The sequence below is a fragment of the Vulpes lagopus genome, chromosome 3, assembly GCF_018345385.1.
Source record: "Vulpes lagopus strain Blue_001 chromosome 3, ASM1834538v1, whole genome shotgun sequence".
Taxonomy (NCBI): domain Eukaryota; kingdom Metazoa; phylum Chordata; class Mammalia; order Carnivora; family Canidae; genus Vulpes; species Vulpes lagopus.
The window spans coordinates 53,406,209-53,422,820 of record NC_054826.1 but is presented as its reverse complement, the minus strand read 5'-3'; the positions used below and the strand labels follow the sequence as shown (position 1 = coordinate 53,422,820).

Genomic DNA, 16,612 nt, shown 5'->3' with positions numbered 1-16,612 from the left:
TGCTAACTACATGTGCTACCTCTGGACGGAAACTTTAAGAATCCAGGTATTTCAGATGGACCCAACAGCCTGGTGCCTGAGCAACTGTGTTGTCAAGTGCCCTCTTGGGAACCTGTGGGGGGGGGGGGGGATGTGTATATGTGGGAAAGTGAGAAATATGGATGGAAAATAAAGTTTGTGCTTTTAAGCTGTTCAGATGGGGGAAGGCTGTTACCAGAAGATAACTTAGCCAAATTTGATACACATGGCATCGGTTACTTAATCTAACATATAGAGTTCTGCAGCAGGCCCTAGAGGGGCAGCATAAATCAGATATACAGATACATTTGAAAGGATTTGAAACTGCCATCTAGCCTCCCCTATTGGTGAACATGCCAATGTCTCCATTTATTTGTTTTTTTTTTTTAAATGCCTTTCATATAAATTTCCCTATGAAGATCTTAAGCTGTTTTGCCAAGTACTTTTCCTATACGTTACATATACATACATACATGTATTTAACACATGTATACATATATACACATATATTTACATGCATATGTATAGCTGCTATTATAAATGGCATTTAAAAAAATAAAGTCCTTAAACTGCTAATTGGTATTGTGCACACATTTATTAATTTATTGATTATTCACCTAACTTGCTAAGCTCCCTTTATTTTTTTTATTTTTATGCTCCCTTACTTTAAAATACATCTGCAGAGCTGTTTTGGTTTCTATAAAAACCAAAACCCAAAAAGCATTGGGCTGACTAGTTCTCCAATGACATGACTGGAAACTTTGATTGGAGGCATTCTTAATTTTAGAAAGAATACTTCTAAAACAACACCATTAAGAATGATATTTATTGAAGGCTTTTTGTGGACATCTTCTAACAAATTAGGCAGTTTCACTATTCTTCTTTGCTACAAATTATGACTGAATATACATTAAATTATCTAAATTCTTTTTCTCATATTTTGTGAATATAATTTTTCTCCAGTAATTTATTAATATGGTTACTTACATTAATGTGAGTAAAAGCAATTTTAATATTTCATAAATAAACCCAACTTGGCCACGATAATTTTTGTAAACACTGCTGGATTGACTTTACTATCAGTTTAGAATTTGTTTTTATCTATGAACATGAGTGAGGCTGAGCTGTAATTACCTATTTCTGTGGTGTCTTTAACTGGTATTATATCAGGTAATAATAACCTCAGAATACATGCTTGGCAGGTTGTTACTTTCTTTCCTCTTGGAAATACTTTCAACATGATCCCAATAATCTGCTCCGTGTATATTTGGTATGATATCATCTGTGCCTGGTATTTTCTGTGTCAGAATTTTTTAAGCTACCAATATCATTTATTTAATGTTTCCTGAACATTATGGACTGAATTGTGTCCACAGACCTCAATTCATATCATGAAGCTCTAACATTTCATGTGACTGTCTTTGGAATAGGCCCTATAAGGAAGGAGGTGATTCAGGTTAAAGGAGGTCCTAAGAATGTGGCCCTCATCCTCCAGGTCTTGTGTCATAAGAGGAGGAACTTTTCTGTGGTACTTTGTTATGGCAATCTGAGCAGACAAACACACTGGATTATATTATGCTTGTATTTCTCTTATCAGATTTAGGGACCATATTTTTCTAGGAAGTTGGGCCATTTGTTTCCATGTGTTGGTATAAGCGTGTTCAGACTATGTCTGAATTTTGTGTTTCTGTTCTCTCTGTAGTTGTATCTTTTTTTTTTTATCTTTTTAAAAAGATTTTATCCATTCATGAGAGAGAGAGAGGCAGAGACCCAGGCAGAGGGAGAAGCAGGCTTTATGCAGGGAGCCTGACGTGGGACTCCATCCCAGGTTTCCAGGATCACACCCTGGGCTAAAGGCAGGTGCTAAACCGCTGAGCCACCCGGGCTGCCCCCAGTCAGATCTTTTAAATTACTAATATTACTCGTTTCTTTTCTTATTCTATGCATTCATAACAGGGAGCATATTGCCCCAAGGGGGGTGAAATTTAGTCTTTCAGTTTATAATTCTAAAACATATATAAATTCTTGGTACTAAAATTTCATGGAGGGGGAGAGTCTATAAGGACAAAAATTTTTTAAGACCTCTTGGGGAAGAGGCACCTACCTCGGTGGCTCAGTGGTTGAGCGTCTGCCTTGGGCACAGGGCGTGACCCCGGGTGTCCCGGGATGGAGTCCCGCAAGGGGCTCCCTGCAGGGATCCTGCTTCTCCTTCCGCTTCTCTCTCTGGGTCTCATGAATAAATACATAAAATCTTTTTTTTTTAAATTTTTATTTATTTACGATAGTCACAGAGAGAGAGAGAGAGAAGAGACAGAGGCAGAGGGAAAAGCAGGCCCCATGCACCGGGAGCCCGACGTGGGACTCGATCCCCGGTCTCCAGGATTGCGCCCTGGGCCAAAGGCAGGTGCTAAACCGCTACGCCACCCAGGGATCCCTACGTAAAATATTTCTTTCAAAAAAAAGGTTCTGGGGGGGGGCAGTTATAATAATAAAAAAATTGGGAAGCACAGTCTTGTTTTACAATCAAATTCATTAGAATATTATCTATGTTAACCGTCTCTTCAAATAACTTTTGGCTTTATTTCACTATTTTTTTGTATTTCTCTAAAATACCCTCCCTTTCATTCTCTTTGGGTTTAATTCTACTCTTTTTCAAATACTCCTAGGTCAGCCGTGAACTCGTGTATCTTCGCCGTGTTCCCCCTCCCCCCCCACCCCCCCCCAAATACCCACCTCCGGCCCCAGATTCTCGTCTCCGCCTCTGGCCCTGGGGCTCCACACACGCTCGCGGGGATTTGGGGTCTCACGTCACGGTCACCAGAGGGCTTGTCTGCGGACGGACCCTCCCCAGGTTCGAAGTTCCAACGTCCGTCCTGCGTCGGCCCCCCCCCCCGCCCCTCCCCCCTCACACTTACTAGACGCTGCGAGGCCTGAGGAGAAGCAGGGCTGCCCCGCCCCCAGGACCGCGCCCCACCCTCTCAGGGCGCCCAGAGCGCGGGGTCGCAGGGAGGAGCCGGCTCCGTGCGCCGGCCGCGCTCCCCGACGTGACCCGACGTGACCTGTCAGGCCGCCTCAGGCGAGCCCCCAGAAGCCCCCGCCCCGGCCCTCCAGCCCCGGCCCGTCCCACCGTCCGCTGGGCGGGCCCGGAGCGCTGGCGCGGAGCCCCCGGGACGTGGAGGTGACGGCACTCACCGCGCCGGCCTCAGGGGCGGAGTTCGGCGGGCGGCGCCCCGACGGCCGGTCGCGGCGTCCCAGGGGCGGTGAGGGGGAAGCGGCGGCGGCCCCCGCGGCCCCGAGGCCCCGGCGCAGCCCTCGGTCGGGGCTCTTCTCTGAGCCGGGCGGCCGCCCCGGGACGCTCCCGTCAGCCCGGCTGGGCGAGGCTCGGCGCCAGGGCGCGGCGGGCGGGGTGCGGAGCCGAGCGCGGGGCGCCCACCCGAGCCCTCACGGCCGCCGCGGCCCGCGGGCCCCGCACCCAGGGGTGGTGGAGGCGGCTGCCCGGGGCCCCGCCACGGAGGCGGTGCTGAGCCGTCCGAGGGCGGGGCGGGGGCGGGGGCGGGGCCGAGCCGTGCGGGGGCGGGGCGGGGGCGGGGCGGGGGCGGCCCCGGGTCTCGCGCTCGGGGTCCCGACACGCGTGTGGCGCCGCGCGGCCGGAGCGGTGGGGCGGCCCGCGCGTGAGCAGCAGCCGGCGCCGCGGGAGAGCGCAGGTGAGGCGGTCCTCCCGGGCCGGGCGAGGGGCGCGAGGGGCGCGAGGCGCGCGAGGCGCATGAGGGGCGCGAGGCGCGCGAGGCCGCGGACCCTCCCGGTGGGTGCGCGGTGCCGCCCGCCCGCCGTCGCCCCGCTGCGCCCGTGCTCCGAGCCCTGCCTTCTGCCTCCGCCCTTTGTCCCCTCCGCCGTCGGGCTCACTTTCCCGTCTCTGCCTGTGCGTCGCTCGCCCCCCTTCACCCCGCCCCGCGCTCCCCGCCCCAGGAATTCCTTTATTACCTTGCTGTGTCTCCCCGGGGGCGACTTTCGGCTGGGCCCTAGGGTGCGCGCCGCCCTCGCCCGCCCTCGCCCGCCCTCCGTCCCCCTCGGGGCAGTGGGGCCGCGTCCTCGCCCGGCGGGTCGCGTGCACCGCGTGGGCGGCCGCAGCCGGTTCTGGGGGAAACAGGGGCGCTCTGCTTGTGCATGGCGGAGACCTGGGGCGAGCTGGCGGAGGACGCGCGGTTAGAGAGGCAGGAACCGTTTCCCTGACGTTTGCCTGCGGTAATAGGTACAGACAGCGGCCGGGACGCTAAGTCATGCGGAAACGCTGGGGGCGCGGGGCGCACCGGCCTCTGCGGAAGTCGTGTCGGGCCGTGCGGGTGGGGGGTGGGGGGTGGGGGTGGGGGCGGTGCGAGCGGGCGGGGGTGGGGGTGGGGGTGGGGGTGGGAACACAACAGGGACGTCAGGGCTTTGCATGGCAGGCCGTTGAGAGTTCAAAGGTGAAATTAACTGTATATTTTCAAAATATGTACTTGTCAGTGCCGCTGATGAGCAGAAATTAAGTTACATAATCATGCTGAATCACACAGGCGTCTTTATAGCAATTACTGTGGCATTTAAAATTCATGTTTTTGTATCCACTAGATAAGACGGCAGTTGAAAATGTGCCCATCTTAGTATCAAAGATCGTCTTAGAGACATACTAAGTAACGAAATCTAGGAAAAACGAATCTGACTCATCTGGGGGAATAAAGCAGAAGTATTGTATAGGGAAGCAGCATTGTGCTTCTCGTTAAAAATGTAATTTTGTCAGAGACATGACTTCATTCTTTTATGATGTTTTATGATATGTAGCTCTATGCTCAAACACATGCACACACACCACAAAAATATGAAAAAAACCTTTTTATTTTTAAAGGTATTAATTACCACCTAACAGAAGCTTTTTTAAAAAGATTTATTTATTTATTCATTCATTCATTCGTTCATTCGTGAGAAACACAGAGAGAGAGGGGCAGAGACACAGGCAGAGGGAGAAGCAGGCTCCATGCAGGGAGCCCGATGTGGGACTCGATCCCAGGTCTCCAGGATCACGCCCTGGGCTACAGGCCTCGCTAAATCGCTGAGCCACCGGGGCTGCCCCAGAAGCTTTTTTAAATGAGTAATTTAGCCTTTTAGTTTACTATGGCTTTTAATGGTATTTCAGTTCATTTGACTTCTCAGTTGTTATGGAAAAGGAAACGTGACATTACATAAATCGCACAAGAGGAAAACAAAAATGAAATATGATGGAAGAGGATTGTAGTCTGTTTACTGAAAGAACTTTTTTTGTTTTAAATCAAGAACGTTGGGCAAATTCTTAAGTATATGCACAGAACTTTGATTTGGGAAACTGTTTTCTGCCTTGAAGAGTCAAATTGACTTCAGTCATTGTACCACTGCTTTCCAGTGTACCAGAATTCTGGAGAGGTGGGATGAAAGGGATGCTTTGCAAATGATTTGAGACCATCATGTCTGCTTTGCTTAGCAGATTCGTTTTGAGAAATCCAGGAAATTACTTTTTTTAAAAAACAAAATGACAATAAAAAGATTTTTTTCAAGCTTTTGTGTTGAGCTGTAATGCTTTTAAATTTCTTCTCTTTCTTTTGGTAGGGTGTATCTCTCCTTTCTAGTAGATGATGCTATTATTGGCATCAGGTAAAGTCTGGCTGAACAGTTTTATATACAAGTCACAGACTTTCCCCCGAAGGATGCCACTAGGATTGGTCTACAAGGCCAAGATGTGTTAGGTTTCCAGCTGACCTCATTATGGGCCTGCTGTCTGGCTGCATCCTGGGAATCCTGCATGTGGTTTTACTTGAACACAGCAGGCATCACTGCTAATGGGGTGTAGGCAGAGCTGGACATAGAGCCTGTAGGGATTGGCTAGGAAGCTCTCCTCTCTCCCAGCATCGTGGCATCACCAGCCACCCTCCAGGAAAGCCTGGATAGCTCTCCGGTTTTCACTTTTCTCAGGGTTCCAGAGAGCTAGGAGGATGCATGCATATTTCCCTTCTCAGAAAAGTCTAAGACCTCACGATCCATATGTAGAAGGGGTGGATGGATAATTATCCTCTGGAACCATCCAGAATGGTCTGAGAAGTGACTCCGAGGTCTAGAGAGACCAAAGGATTAGTGCACAGGAGGTATGATCTGCTCTTGTTTTACCTAAATAGGAAGGCAGACTCAGAAAGGCACTAGCTGGTAGTGTAAATGGTACCCCGGAATAAGATCCAGTTCCTGGATGAGGTGCAGCTTTGAAAGGCTGGAGGCTGGCAGCTGACAGATTAGAGACTACCTTCACATACCCTAGGAAAAGAAGGTCGTCCAGTTGTTTGCTGAAAGCTCTGTCTTGTGTGACTGAAGGGGGAAGAAGGAAAATGTGCAGGCCATTTGGTCACTCATTAAACACTACTATGCACAGGTTTCTGGGAACACATGAGTAGGGGAAAGGCAGCCAGAAGGTTGACTCTCACTCTTTGCACTAGTATGATAATAATCAATTAATGCTACCTAACATTTATTGAGCCAGGCTCTTTCCCACTTTAGATACATTAATTCATCTAATTTTTACCAACCACCAATGTATTAGGCCCCAAGGTGATCCTTTTTTAGAAAGGGTCATTTTTAAGATGAGAAGATAGGCAGAGAGGACCAGCACCTTGCCTACGGTCACAGGATTGGTAAGAGCAGAGTTGGGTTTGATCAAGGCATCTGACATGAGAGCCTCTAGGTGATATAAGGCCTGATGATTCCAAGGCACGGCCTGGGTGTAGCATCAACAGGAAAGTGCCATGGAAGAGTGTCGCCCGTTCTCCCCGGCGAAGGGATGATCGGGGCCTGTACTCAGTGCCTTGGAAATGGGTAATAAAGACACATGTGTTTGCAACACTGTGAGGTGGGTGAGGCTTCATCTCCAATAATGTAGCCCTTCCTGTGTCAGTCAGCAGCATCCTCACTGGTGGCCCAGGAAGTTGACAGCCTGAGAAAGAAGTATCCCCCCATGGTAGGAAAGGCTGGATGTGGTGAGACACCATGGCGGCTTGGGGAGCTCAGATTCAGGTTTCAGAGATAGCCATTTCTACTCCCATGATCTAAGGACTCAGAAATGTTGGAGAGTCTGGTATTGAAATCAGGTCCTTTCAATAGGAAAGACCACGAGGTGGTACTGAGAGATGTCTGTGTGACTCCGAGGGCTGTCTTGCTGGGCTCACACTGAAAAGATCCACGGAGGACAAGAGAACCCTTCTCAGGGCACACACAGCAGAGTGACGAGGACGAGCAGATGGTGTCAGTGGGTGAGAGCCCAGAATGAACTGAGGCTATTGAGGAGCACAGAAGGACAGCAAAGGGTCCCTTAAACAGGCACGGGAGCAAGGAGAACAAGGGCTGCATAGATCCATGGAACGTCCTGAGTGTATCCTCCAGGTGCAAAGGCAGTGGTAGGTCCACATAGGAGGAAGGAGAGGGGCAGCACTGAGCAGCTGTGCGTGTGGTCTCCTGACCCAGAACGCATTGGCCAGGGCATGACCCGACCCCGGAGATGCCATCACGTACCCGCACAGGCCATCTGAGAGGTGGATCACAGGAGAGGTGCATGAAGCCTGGAGCTGGATGAGACCTAGAGTCTGACATTGACCCTGGGAAAGGCCAGTGAGTCCTTCGACAGGAAGGGATGGGCATCTGGGGCTGGCACGGGCTCCCCGGGGACAGGCCACGTCAGGCCCCATCATTTTCCACTTTGAGAGGCTTCCATCTGGCAGTGTCGTAGAGTGGACCGGTTAGCTGGAGCCTCAGACAGGGTGTTTGTTATAGGACATTGTGTGCATTTGCCTGAGTGACCTTAGGCCAGCTGTGCTGACGCGTGAGAGACAGGTGACCTTCAGGGGGTTGGTCATGCCCATGGTCCTCAGCCAATGTAGGACCCTTGTCTTCTCCTTTTCTTCTTCTCCTCCTCTTCCTAATCCTCCTCCTCCTTGTTATTATTATATTTCCTTTTCTCTTCCTTCCTGTTGGTCCCATTGTTATTATTAAGATTTGAATAATACAATTGATGGTGCATGAAGTTGGGTGGTTAACGTAATATAATAGTTGGCAGGGTCCAGACCCACAGTGGTACATGAGGCTGGAAGGCAGCGTTGCACTTAGCAACGTGGCAACGTGACATTTGGCAGGTTGGTGATGAAGAGACCAGGCAGGTTGGCCCTTGGGTTGGATCGTGCGGCTTCCTTTGTGTGGTTTCTGTGAAAATTCCATGCAATAAGGTGCATGAAGCCTCTGGCCTCGCGGGCCTGGGTGCACTGGCAGAGTCAGGAAGCGGTCCCTTCCGCTCTTATATGATGGTAGTAAATATGTTATCCTGCAGTAGGGTGCTATGTTCCAAACTTGAATGCTGAAAGCAGAGTGTTCATCTGTGGCTCAGGGCGCTCCGGACATTGCTGATGACTGGGTGTACGTGGCTGCAGTTGGCAGAGGTGCCTGACTGTGAAGGCCCCCAGTGGGCCTGTCTGTTGAGGGGTGCCGCACACAGCAGGGCCCAAGGACAGCAGCATGGGCGCCCCCCAGGCTTGGGAAGGACGTTGTGTGGTTCTAAAATGTCATCTAGAGTCTGAGACACAGCTGGGGAGAAAGAGATGGATTGGGGTGGAAGGCGTGTGTATAAGTATTTGAGGGTATGTGTGTGTGTTGGTGTATGTGTATTTGAGTGTGTGTGAGTGTGCACGTGAGGGCGGGAGTATATCTGAGTGTGTGTGTGGTTTCTGTGTGCACATGAGGGTGTGAGTATATTTGAACGTGTGTGAAGGTGTGTGTGTGTACGTGAGGGTGGGAGTGTACCTGAGTGTGTGTGAGTGTGTGTGTGCATGTGAGGGTGTGAGTGTATCTGAATGTGTGAAGGTGTGTGCATGTGAGGGCAGGAACGTACCTGAGTGTGTGTGTAAAGGTGTGAGTGTGTACGAGGGCAGGAGTGTACCTGAATGTGTGTGTGAGTGTGAGTGTGTGCGTGAAGGTAGGGACATACCTGAGTGTGTGTGTGAGCGTGCATTGTGAGGGCGGGAGTGTACGTGTGTGAAGGTATCAGTGTGCGTATGAGGGTGGGAGCATCCCTGGGTGTGTGAGTGGGTGTGAGCATGCAGTGAGGGCGGGAAGGGCAGCAGAGGCGCCTGTGCCCTGGGCCGCCCTGGGAGGTGACCGGGCCCGGCCTGGCGCATAGGGGAGGGCGGCACGGGCTCGGGGGGGACCGGGTCACTGCAGGGGCAGGGGCAGGGGCAGGGCTGGGTCCCTAAGCTCTGCTGCCCAGGCCACCCTCTGCCAATGAGCTGGGCCAGGCCGCTTGGAGAGGCTGCGCCCCTAGAGGTGCCGCTGGGACCCGAGCTCACCGCGGGAATCCAGGAGGGCCCCGGGTGGTCCACGCGGGCGTGCTTTGGGGCCACCCTGTTGAGGCGCATGCCAGTTGCGCCCCGAGCCGCGGAGGCCGTCGGGCAGGGTGGTTAGCTTCCAGAACCCGCGTTGTCCCCTGTGAGACGGTGGTGACCCTGTGCTCCCGGCGGTGAAGGTGGATGGAGGCCCCGCGTGGGCACCTGGCCGAGGGAAGGCCCCTGCGGCGCCTTGGGCCCCCGATGCTCCTGCGCCACAAGCCCGGTCGTCCTCACGCGGGGGAGTTGGCCGCCCGTGGTCAGGCCCTCGTGGCCCGAGGGTGCCACCGTGACACTCGGGGGAGGCAGGTGCAGCCTCAGCTGCTTGCCCGCCGTGGGGGGGGGACTTAGAGCCGGTGTCCTGGTCTCAAGCACCAGCTGGAAGAGGGCAGAGGAAAGCCCCCCCGCGGTGCCCCCAGCCCCCCCGCAGTGCCCCTCACAAAGGCCACGAGCCTCGTGCGCCTCCGGGCCAAGTGCAGGCTGGTGTCCCCGAGCAGGCCCAGCAGGCGGGCCCGCGCACGCTGACAAGTGCGCAGAGCAGGGAGCGCGTTCATGTCCAGAGGACCCAGGGGACGGCTCTGGCGAGTGCACATGGGGCAGGCGTCGGCCCGGGGCAGGGCCCAGAGGGCGGGAGGGGCTGCCCCCGGGAGCAGCAGGGGGCCACAGGCGGCCCAGACCCACCTGGCAGGCCCGAGCGTGTGTTGTGCAGCCTTCACGCGCTGGCCACCTATGCCCAGGAGCTCCAGGGCCAGGTGGGCAGCGCCCAGCACGTCTGATGCTGTGGAAGGAACAGGGGTGGCCGAGCCGCGACACCGCTCTGAGCATAGACGAAAGCTTTCCTTTCGTAAACGCGGGCCACACACGTTAGGGACGCCGCCTGGTGGGAGCCACTGGGTGGGCACCTCGGGCGCCCGCAGACACAGCGGCTGCTGCCTGCATGCTGGCGGGGCAGGGGCTGCCAGGCCGCGGCCCTGGTGGCAGCGTGACGTGGTCGGGGCCTGCCCTGACAGGGCACAGGAGGTGAAGGGGGGGCCGCGCTCTGAGGCCGGGGTGGGGGTGCTGCAGGCCCCTTGGCTGCACCCTGCAGAGATGAGGCGCGCGTCTCACTGCTGTTGCTTCCTCTCTGTGTAGAGTCCTGCGGCCCAAGTGGGGCTGGCCCAGCCTACAGGGGACCCAACCTCCGGCTCCTGCCCGGGGCGGGCGCCCCGCGACCCCGAGCCCTGAAGCCCGACGGCCGTTGGAGCACCCTCCTCGTCAGCTGGCGCCCACCCTGCCTGTCGGCATGGCTGCTGGGAAGGGCACCCCACGGAGCGCTTCGGCTGACGACAGGTGGCGGCTGAGTGAAGCTGAGCCGGGCAGGGGCAGCAAGCCGGTGTTGCTGGAGAAAACCAACCACCTGCGCCCTGAGGCCACCACGGGCAATGGAGGGCAGGACGAGGCTCATGCTGACCTGCTGCTGCCAGCAACACCGGGAAAACTCGGACTGGGGGGTCCCATGGCCCGGGCGTGCTGCGAACAGGGGCCGAGCGCCTTCACGGAGGTGCCTCGGCTCAAGAAGAGGCTGGAGGGTGTGCAGGCCCAGGAAAGGGGGCATGTAAACCCCACAGACCATCCTGGTCCCCGGCAGCTGCTCCGGGACCTCCCCAGGAGTCCAGCTGGCAGCAAGGGCTCCGTGTGGCCTTGCGGAGCCCCAGGGGAGCAGAGGAGCGCCTTCTGCACTCCAGCCAGGTGTCCGGCAGGGGGCCCTTCGCCAGCCTCTGTCTTCCAGGCAGGCGGGCCCACGGGTGCCCTCGGGGAGCTGCTGGGACTCATCAACACGGTGGACGTCCCCGGTTGGGGTCAACTTTCGAATCCTAAGCTTCTGGTGGGTGATTTCTGGGGCCTGCAAACGTTGCCACAGAATGCTCCGGTGTGCAGTGCTTTCTTGGGCGCCCCCACGCTGTGGCTGAAGCGAGCCCCGGCCCGGACGCCCGTGGCCTCCTCGTCCTCTTCTGCAGCCTCCCGGGCCCTGCTGCCGCCCACATTCACCTCCCTGGGCCTGTCCACCCAGAACTGGTGTGCGAAGTGCAACCTGTCCTTTCGTCTGACCTCCGACCTGGTCTTCCACATGCGGTCCCACCACAAAAAGGAGCGTGCAAGCCCCGACCCCAGTTCTAAGAAGCTGAGAGAAGAGGCCCTCACGTGTCCCATTTGCCATGAATACTTCCGGGAGCGCCACCATCTCTCTCGGCACATGACCTCTCACAGTTAGCCGTTGGCTGAGGAGCAAAGCCACGGGCGCAGTGACGCAGAGCTGGCTCGCCGGTGCTGCCTCTGAGGGGGTGGCCAGAGTGGTCACCGCTGGGGGTCGAGGATGGGCACCTTGGCCATCGTTTGAGGAAGCCCTTGGCGAGTGTGTGTTTAGACGGGAATAAAGTCATGAAATAAAGTGACACAGTTTGCTAAGCCGGGGCACCGGGCCTGCGAGGCACAGGGTGGAGGGCCTGCTCCTGTCACCGTCCTGCGTGCTCTGTGTGGGGCCGGGTTGGGCACAGTGTGGGCTTTGCAGGCAGGCAAACCTAGATTCAGATATTTCACGTTAGCCCTCCCTTGCACACGTTGCTTTGACCCTTTGAGCCCTGACTTTTTATGTGTAAATGGAGATGGTGACACCTGTGTCTTAGGGATGTCGTCAGGGTTGTGTGGGCAGGTGAGTGGAAAATAGCCAGCATGGCACCTGGCGCGGTGTGATCACCGAGTCACCGGTGTTTATTACTGTCCCGATTAGTCAGTGTGGGGCCTCGGGCACAGAGCCCAGGCTGTGGCTGGGAAGGAGCTGGAGGGGGCATCTCAGAGCCCGCACCCCCACCTCTTCTTTCCACCTCCTGCATCACCTGGTCCGGGTGGCAGCGGGTCCCAGCCGGCCCACCCTATGCCCACCCCGCTGACTCCCGCACCCCTCATCTGCCTCCACCCAGAGCCAGCCATTTATTCACTCAATTATTGACCTCACCGGGCATCCCTGCTGTGGCAGGCTCAGGGCCAGGCCCTGGGGGAGGCCCATGGTCCTGTTCAGACCTGTGGGGGTGCTAGGCTCGGGGGAGCAGGCTCACATCCACCTGGGGGAGGGGGGTGCTCCCGCAGGCCTCCAGGAGTAGGGGCAGGGGCGGATCATCAGAGTCCAGGCGGTGCTGGGAGGAGGGGACAGAGCTGCAGATGCCCTGGAAGGGACAGAGCTGCAGAGGCTCTAGGAGGGGACAGAGCTGCAGACGCCCCGGGAGGGGACAGAGCTGCAGATGCCCCGGGAGGGGACAGAGCTGCAGATGCCCTGGGAGGGGACAGAGCTGCTGATGCTGCAAGGCCGTGTGAGAAAGGAGTGAAACAGGCCCTTTGAGGTGGAGTCGGAGGAAGGCCTCCAAGGACAGCTGTTTGGCCCAGAGCGCTGGAAGGCTCTGGAAGGCTGGTTCCCAGAGGCACTTGAGGAATACTGTGCTGCAGGGCGGCAGCAGCGGGGGTGGGGGGGTGGGGGGTGGGAAGCTGCAAGAGAGGAGAGGAAGCCAGCCAGAGGAGCCTTTGCATCTGGAAGGAGGCAATGTGTTCCCTGCAGGCACCCATACCTCCGCTCTCGCAGGGAGGTTTGCAGCCCCCACCCCCGAGGGAGACAGGAACGCTCTGTAGGATGGCCCCTGTCCCCACAGAAGGGCAGAAGCTGCGCGGGCCTCCTTCCCCTCCCCTCTCGCCCCATGTTTCTGCAGCAGAAGCTACGCTCCGTGAGGTTAAGTGTCAAGATCACAGGTTCAGGAGAAGCAGTGCACGGATCAGTCCCAGGACCCCCCGACTCTGAGCTCCCCTCTTCCCGGCCCGCCGTGCATCTGCTCAGACGTTCTCACGTGGCACCCTGGGTGGTTTAAAAGATGGGACTTTAGGTCCGGGCATCGACCTCTTCTAAAATTTCACCTCGCGCCCTACATACGCCCCCACATTTCCCACCACCTTTTCCTGGAACACTTTGCCACCAGCTGGCTCGCTACGCGAGTTACTGACTCGTCTCCCTTACTGTGTCTCTCCCATTGCCAGGGAGTCAGCTCCAGGAGGGCCTTGGGCCGTTTGGTTCACTGCCGGGTCCCAGCAGGAAGAACAACGTAGGAACGTAGGAGGTGTTCGGCGCACACACATCGCAGTCTCACCCGAGTCAGCTGGGCAGCGTCAGCCTCCTCGGGCTCATCGGATTGGCCCGTATTTCTGAGGCCGCCTCGAAAGGCACACGTGCACGATGCTCAGAATTAAATTCCAAATAGAAGGGGCTCTAGGGTTCTCGCGTGTCCTCTCACTTTACAGCGGCGAGCAGCGGGGTCCGCTGACTAGCTGAGCTGCGGAATCGTGCAGGACAGTTGGCGGTGAGGTCGAGGCCAGCCCCCCCCCCCCACACGTCAGCCTGAGCACCCTCCCTGCCCCCGCCCCCCCCCCCCCCCCCCCCCCGTGGCGTCGGCGAGCACTGGCCTTGGCCACATGCAGAATCACTTCTAGCGGCGACCCCAGCGTCTTCAAGCAAGGGAGATGTTTTGAAAAACATTAAAGTTAGCCGAATAAAAGTTATGAAGAAGTGAATGGAACGGCTTCCCCCAATTCAACTTTAGAAGACGGAGCTCATTTTGATGAAAACGGATGGACATGCCCGTCGCTTTGCAGCCATTTAAATCGACAAACTCCAAGAAGATGACTAGCGGAGTGATGACATGAACGTGGCGGCTCCTGCTTGTCAGCAGCTCGGCTTCCCAAAGTCCCTTTGACGGTCAAACCCTGTCTCATCCCTTCCCGAGTCGTCACTGTTAATCATGGCTTTGCCCAGGCTCCCCCTGCCACCTTCCAGACCGGTTAGGAGTTGGCTGGTGATGTTGCCACAAAGCATCACATCAGCAGGTGAGGGTTTTCCTCTTTGATTCTGGGGTGAGAATGAGCACGTTCCTTAAACTCTTTATATCTAATTGAATCTGCTCTGCACCTCGATCCTGTTTCTAGTGAGATACAGTCTGTCATTTTCAAATAGCCCCTGTCTTGGAAGCTCACAGAAAGTTCCCCAATCTGCCCCCCTGCCGAGGATGTAGACTCCCTGAGCATCCCGCAGTCCCCATGCTGAACTGTTGGCTTCAGTCTCCTCCACCTCTTCCAGGATCTCGGGCCTCGGCGCTTTTCTGGCCTCGTCGTCATTACGCACATCCCGCAGAAACCACTGAGTCAGTGAACAGAAATGCTTGGCTAATTTCTTGCAGTAGGCGAGGGAAAATACCCCCTAGGGGCTGGGAAAAGCAATGTGTATCTTAATCTCCCAAGCAGCAGCCCTTCAGTCAAGTTTTATGAGTGCCCAAAAATGTGCAAATGAGGCTAAAATAAGATGTCCCGGATTCAGGTCCATTTTGGTTCTCAATTTTAACCAAAGGCTGCTTTCATCTGGAGGCTGAGATCCTAGATTTCAACTTCCGGCCAGTTCTTGAATCTTAGACCTTCAAGACCGGGTATCCTACTCAAGTGACCCTATAGTTAGATTAGTGAACCCCAGTGGAGTCCACCGGGCTTCAGGGAGGGGAGGACAGAGGACAGAGGGTGGGTCTGGCACCCGGAACTCTTGCGTCCTGGGTGAAGACAGGCCCGTCAGTGCCAGGCTGAGCGCAGGCCCCCAGAGGAGCTAGAAACCAGGGCCCTGTGCGAAATTTTGATTCCCTTGGTCTTTGAAAACTCTTGGCCAGAACAGCAGGGACTTCAGGCAGCGACGGGGCTGGGGACAGCGGAGTGAGCGCCCGAGAGCCCCGGCTCTGTCGTGCATCCAGACTTGGAGAGGCCGGGTGCTGGGCCTGGACGCTGGCCTCCCACAATCCGCCCTGTCCTGGGCACAGCAGGAGAACCCCCCGCGGGAGGGTGGGTCCTGCTCCTTGGAGGAGCACCTTGCTGGGTCTTCCCTTTCCTGGGAGGTGCTGGTGCCCCCTGTGGGCAGCAGGCCTCCCCTGCAGGCCACATCTCTCCGACCCGGGTTTGCATTCCCCCATGAACTGCATAACTTAGTTTTTGTCTTGTGTTTGCAGTGGAAGTCATGAGAGAGGACTAAAACCCATATAGTAAGAGGTGAATCCCATAGGAAAAAGGTTTTATTTATTTTATTTTGTAAATATTTATTTATTCATGAGAGACCCAGAGAGAGAGAGAGGCAGAGACACAGGCAGAGGGAGAAGCAGGCTCCATGCAGGGAGCCCGACGTGGGACTCGATTCCAGGACCCCTGGGTCACGCCCTGGGCTGAAGGCGGCGCTAAACTGCTGAGCCACCGGGGTGGGCTGCCCTGTTTTATTTTATTTTTTTAAATAAATTATCCCCCAATGTGTTTTGATTTGTGTCACGTCCTAGGAGAGAAATTTCAGGAACCAGTTTTTTTTTTTTTTTTTTTTAGGAACCAGTTTTGCGCCAGGGTTGGGGAGGCAGTGAATTCTGGGAGGAGGGTTGGGGTTCCTTAACCCTAACATCTTCCTCCGCCAGCTAGTGTTTTCCTGGGGCAGGAGACAGGAAGCCGGTGGCCTCCCGGACCCGCGCTATTCTAAGCTGCTCGGATTAGCAAGCTATTTTCACGGCCCGCAGGAGGGAAGGAGGGCCTCAGGCCAGGTGGCCACTAATCCTACAGGACCCAGGAGGAAAGAGGCGGGCGCCCTCCAGTGGGAATCTCCGAGGCAGGCTTCTTGGCCCACAAGTGTGATCTGGGTTGCATCCTTTTTTTTTTTTTCTGAGCCCGTCCTCTCATTGCCTTCAACCTGTGGGGATAATCCAGGGCCTGAGGGCATGCAGCCTGGCCCTCGGCTGTGTGTTGGCTGCAGACAGACGCAGAGATGCAGCAAGCTGGAGGGGAAGATGGGAGAAGGGCCGGGTCCTCCCCTCTGATGCCCAGTATGGTCCCTGGCCCCTGCTGGACTTCTTCGGCCACCTGTCCAGCACGCAGCCTGATGGTGGAGGGTCGGCCTGTCTGAGGGCTGGGGTTACCTTGGGATATGGGGAGGATGGTGGGTGCCCTGTGGGGGCTGGTTCTCAAGCAGGGGGAGACCTGAGAAGGTTGCATGGCAGACAAGTAAAATTTCACCTCGTGCCCTACATACGCCCCCACAGGGTGGGCCCCAGAAGCAGGGTGGGAGGCTGTGGTGGGGATTAAGGAACCAAGCCAGGCCC

The 16,612-nt window shown here is 55.7% G+C and overlaps 1 protein-coding gene across 1 annotated transcript; it reads left to right on the top strand.

Annotated features, from left to right (window-relative positions):
- Nucleotides 1-1,127: 1,127 nt before the first annotated feature.
- ZNF488 (zinc finger protein 488) lies at nt 1,128-11,863 on the top strand. Its single transcript, XM_041748484.1, has 3 exons — nt 1,128-1,131; nt 3,001-3,196; nt 10,563-11,863. Exons 1-3 carry the CDS (start codon nt 1,128-1,130, stop codon nt 11,680-11,682), a joined length of 1,320 nt encoding a protein of 439 aa, XP_041604418.1. The 3' UTR covers nt 11,683-11,863.
- The last annotated feature ends 4,749 nt before the right edge of the window (nt 11,864-16,612 follow it).